Below are 5,245 nucleotides of genomic sequence, written 5' to 3'. Positions count from 1 at the left end.
CAGTCTTTCGAACCTGGGATTAGGTCGATTTCGTGTCGAATGTCTTTATCCTTCGGTAACTCGCACCGTACGGATTCAGGGAATATATCGCTGAATTCAATCAAAACCCTATTTATAAAGGATTGTCTTCAAAGAACCGCTTGTATGTAGAGAGCGAAAAATCTCGCTCTTCAAGTTACAAACGATAACAAAAATGCGATCGTTGTCAAAAGACGGGCCACTACGTCTATAAGTGTAGTGCCCCACGACCAGTGCCTAAAGAAATTGAGCGATTCGATTGACCTCCCACTAGGAACGGCAAAGGACGCGGATCCGATACTGTTGCGAAATCGCAACGGCGAGGCGGATCGTCAAAAAACGGTCGGCGTCAGTAGGTGCGGAGCGCCCTACTGATCCAGCAACGTCAAAAGAATTTGCAGTAGGCCATTTGACGAAACTTGCTCCTCACACAAAAAATTGTGTGTAAATGCCCAAGGAAATGAGATTAACCTCATCAACTTGATAATTATAGTGGCAAAAAATGCCACTTAAGTACCTAGTCGATTATGGGGCGTCGAATCATTCGTTGGACGACAATCACTAGAAGATCGCAGACTCAAATTTGGTGAGCGCGATATCCCTCTAACGAGGATGATAGTGCGCCTAGCAACAGGCGCATCTGTAACGGTTAAGAAACGTGTAGTTGGTATCCAATACAAGTTAACGGGTAAACAGTACGATGATGATTTCATCGTACTAGATTTGGATGACAAATTTGATGCCATCCTTGGATTTCCATGGCTCCGAAATTACGAGCCATGTATAAATTGGCAGCATCATGCCGTAACGATGCCTGTCTCTTCATCATCAGATGGCCAACTGATGAACGTCCTAGAGCGTCCACAAGCGTGTAGATTTCCTACGAGTGAGTGCGATGGCCTCACTTGTGGTACGGTCGTTTGCACGACTGCACAAGACCTCAGTGTGAATGCCCATCACACTGTGGAGTTAGATTCCGACGGCTGTGCACAAGAACAGGCAGCGTCGACGTTCGACCACTTTGATAAGTCGAGTGGTACGAAACAAGGATGCTTTCTAAAAAAGCAACATCCAAGAAAATATCCGTCTATTAGAGACAGTGCAAAAATTCTAGATCGACTGGATGTCTGATCTTAGAGGATCGCTGTGAATGCGCAACCACAGCTAGAGGCAGTTAAGGAGATTACTCCTCACATAAAACTTGAGGGAATAAGTCCCCAAGAATCTGCGGAAAAGGATCCAGAAACCTGTGGTCAAAGGTTCCCAGATACCTTTGAAAATAAGTTTCTATGAGGAACACGAGACATTGAATGGCTAAGTAAAGAACGGATCAAGTGTGCTTATACACTTGATCTAATAGCGCATCCGAAGTTAACTTCGGAGATAACTCAATTGTCAACGCTTGAGCCGAAACGGTTCTTGCGCGATCTTCGTAGTGGCAAAGTCAAGCAGATCTGCGTACGTGTCACAGATGACAACTACGTGGCCGATAGTCCGTCAGCAATAGTATTTCCTGAGAACGAACAAGTTTTCAGTAGCTCATCGATGGACGGAAGTGTCCTCGAAGAGAAGACTCGGATAAAACGTTTTACGTCCCAATCTAGGGCCATAGGTTCTGGACCTCCGTTTTCTTGTAGTCTCGGAGGATGATAAGCTCCAGAGTGGACAAAAGTCTGTTTAAGACTGAAGTTCTCCTGTTCCGCTATAGAGATCGCTTTGTTGAGCGACTCTAATTCAAGCCGGAACAGATGGGTCTGAACAGGACCGTCTTCAAGACATTTAATAAACCCAGTTACCTGTGTTTGTTCATCTATTGGATGACTAACCATTCAACTTACAACGTATCCTGTAGATCACGCTTGCCCTGCTTCAAATCCAGGAGCTCGGCTCTACCCTGAATTTGGCACGTGGCGGCTCAAATATTTGTCTGTGTCGGGTCTTAAAGACCTCATACGACTCAAAAACTAATGGGTATTAAAAACTAATGGGTCGTGAAGCTTGAGCCCCAAGGCCTAAGATTTGGCACGTCCGGCTAAGGTGGACATGCCAAACTTCACTTTCGTCGCATCATCACTGATACGACGAGCTTATATGGCATCGTTTAATCGACGATCCATCTCAAAAGGGAGTCGCCTTCGACTGCCTTAAACTTAGAGATTTCTATCTTTAAGCTTTCGGGTTGACGCGGAAGCTTCGGCCCATTAGCAGTAGGTAAATGCTGCTGTCTCAATAGCTCCAATTGTTGGGCACCCTGTTCTCTCAACACATATGTGTGTTGTGAGCCTTGCTGGTAAAGCAAGGCTACTTTTTTTTGGGCCCCGTCGAGTTCGTGTTGAATGAAATCGGCTATGGCCGCATGCCGTTCATCTCTGCTCAGAGTGTACGGCATAGCGCCAACGGCTGGCCTGCCTACGACCGAACTCATTCGTTCGATCGCTCTGCATTCAATGTCACTCAAATGAGTAAACCCTCCACGCGTGGCGTAATAGCCTTCTTGAGGTTCTAAAAAGCTCCCTTTTTCTTCATCCATCATGTCCATTTTGGATGAAATGTGCGTAGGCCGTTGAACGGACTGCGAAGTGCTACCAGGTGTAACGGGGGGGGCACCCTTCACTAGTACTGATCAGTACCAGCTAACCTTGCACTGATTATAGTGTAGGTTAGGTGCCTCAAAACTTCACGCTCACAAGGGTAAGAGGAAGGTTTCTGAGTAGCTAAAGGGCTTTAGCTACCAAAGGTAATTCAAAGATTTAAATATACATTCAGTTTTTCTTTTCCCTCAGGGAAAAGTAAAACTGTATTATTATATTTAGTTTTCTACGTAACGATCTTCTATCTACTACCGAACTTATCATATTAATATCGAACAAAGTGTGGATCATCCTTGGGCACTCACAATCGTGTCTTGAAACGATTAAGGGGATGATTTAGACTTAAATCAACCATTCAATAGGCTAATGTCCTATTGCATCAAAAATACCAAATTTGGCATTATTGGAACTATTTAAGTCAAAATTAATAAAAGTAATAATTTTGTATTTCTTTGTTTTTTTTCCTCTTATAGGAAATAATTATTGCTATATCTCTTTTGGGAAATAATACTATGCAACGGGACACCCCGTTACAGCCAGCGGGTGGCCGAGTAGAAAACAGCTTGGTTGTGACGAAGGCTGCTATTGCTAAGTTCTGTCAGATATATAATATTATTATCTACACAAGTTTTATTTATTGAATCCTCTGATATTGCATGCTTTAATTATTAAAGGAAATGATATTGGCTTTTCTAGTCCGCTTGCTTGCAAATAATATAGCGCGCTGTTAGATTCCATAAGCCTTTCTTAAAGACGAAAGCATCCCACACAGCCAGCAACTTAGAATTAGTGCGCAAGGCTACAATGTGATTGATATCATGTTTAAGTGCAATCATCAGCTCTTTGCATTGCCTGAGACGCATTTGCCCTTATGTCGAAAAAAAATTCAAGGAAAAAAATTAAGAAAGTAGAGGCCGGTGCCCCCAACATCCTTGGCGATCATAAGCTATTAGTCTGGACAAGATTTGCCTTCGTATCCAATGTTGCTGAATTGTTTGCTACCTCTGGCGGGCCGTAGTTGAGGAGCGGTCTTTACTCTTTAGCAGAGATCCTCTTGGCTTCGGTATGGATGACATGCTCAACATATCACCCTTAGGTTGAAATGACAACAGTGAAGCTGATTTTGTCAAGCGTTTACTTGATGCCGCGGGCGCGTGAACGGATGGCCGAGAACGGACTAATGATTCTGAAGGCTTAGAGACACTGCCTAAGATTCCTGTGGACTTTTCCTCAGCTAGACATGAAGGTGCTGCAGGTTTAGAAACTGGAACAACTGATTGATTTTGCGATGGCGTTAAGAGCTTTTCACCGAGCTCAGTGAAATTTTCGTTACAAGCATACTGGTCTTGGCTCGGACGGCTTTTCAATAGATATCTAGAAGAAGATGACTTATTATTTGTTTGACAGTACCTGTGTCGAGTAAGCGGGTATTTGAACGAGCATGTCAAATCATAATTTCCATCATCGCCAAAAAGTTGCGATTCCAGAATTTCGTCAGGTGCAGCATTGTCCATAATCAATTTGTACGTGTCATTCCATTTATCACGTGAAAATAGCTGCGAAGACTCTGTTGCAGCTATATCTTGGAACCATTCATCGGAGAGAGGATCACTGCCGACCAGAACTTCAAGGACGAGATCCGCGTCGTCAGCAATAAATAGTGCCTGAGATAAATTATCTTCCGCTGAACTGAGTGCTTGTTTCTGCTCGCAATACTTAATAACACCAAAGTTTTTAAGAATTGACACTGCGTAGTTAGCCCATTCAATTTTCGAAATCCCATTAAATTTAAAAGACTTAGAATTGTCATCACAACTCTCCTTTTTGTCTCTAAAATGGAAATTACCGCAATCAAATGCTTCTTCCACATTTTCGACTGTTAAATCCACTATTAATTCGTCGACAGGATCGAATACATCGTCCTGGCTACCTAGAACCGCAATGTTCTCGGCTTCACTCTCTAAAATTGATTCTAATTCAAACTCGGCGCAGGAAATGATGTCATACAATTGAATAAAGCGATCAATTTCCAATACTTTATCTTTTTCCGCATCCGGGCTTTCGGATTCGAACAAAAACATCCCATCAAACGTTTTGCCAGTGTCAACACAAGCACCACTATGATCGGCTGCGGTTTTAACAATTTTTTTGTTAGGCAACATAAGCAATATATTGTGCCGTGACTGGTCATAAAACATGTGTTTGGCATCCACTTTTTCATCAGTTCGTACGCACGATGCGTCTAGGTCTTCATAGTGAGTCGGAGCACCTTCTTCAGCTGGCTTTCCGTTAGACGTGTCCTGCAACCCATCATTTTTATAAAGACTATCCACTTCAGCATTTCTGCCCCCGGCATCAAGATGAAGTGAATATTGAGTAGCATAAGCGATAGACTCATCGCTGTCCAAATTTTTATCATTTACTGCATCAGCTTCATTTTCTTTGCCCAAAACACTGATAAAAATCTTATCAATAGTTTCACAGAACTCCAAGCTCACCTTGGTCGCCTGTTCTAGCACCTCTGCTCGCAACATGATCCATGCACGACCGGAATCTTTTTCGACGGACTGCGGCCAATCTCCACGCCGCAAGGTAATGATAATCGTCTTTCCATGGTAAAGATATTCCACAAGCTG

The 5,245-nt window shown here is 43.2% G+C and overlaps 1 protein-coding gene across 1 annotated transcript; it reads right to left on the bottom strand.

Annotated features, from left to right (window-relative positions):
- Positions 1–3,607: 3,607 nt before the first annotated feature.
- CCR75_008875 (uncharacterized protein) lies at positions 3,608–5,143 on the bottom strand (the record flags this gene model as incomplete). Its single annotated transcript, XM_067966922.1, has 1 exon — positions 3,608–5,143. One exon carries the CDS (start codon positions 5,141–5,143, stop codon positions 3,608–3,610), a length of 1,536 nt encoding a protein of 511 aa, XP_067820215.1.
- Positions 5,144–5,245: the final 102 nt, after the last annotated feature.

This window comes from Bremia lactucae, linkage group LG1, assembly GCF_004359215.1.
Source record: "Bremia lactucae strain SF5 linkage group LG1, whole genome shotgun sequence".
Classification (NCBI taxonomy): domain Eukaryota; phylum Oomycota; class Peronosporomycetes; order Peronosporales; family Peronosporaceae; genus Bremia; species Bremia lactucae.
The sequence above is the reverse complement of the archived record's forward strand: the minus strand, read 5'-3'. Positions and strand labels throughout refer to the sequence as shown.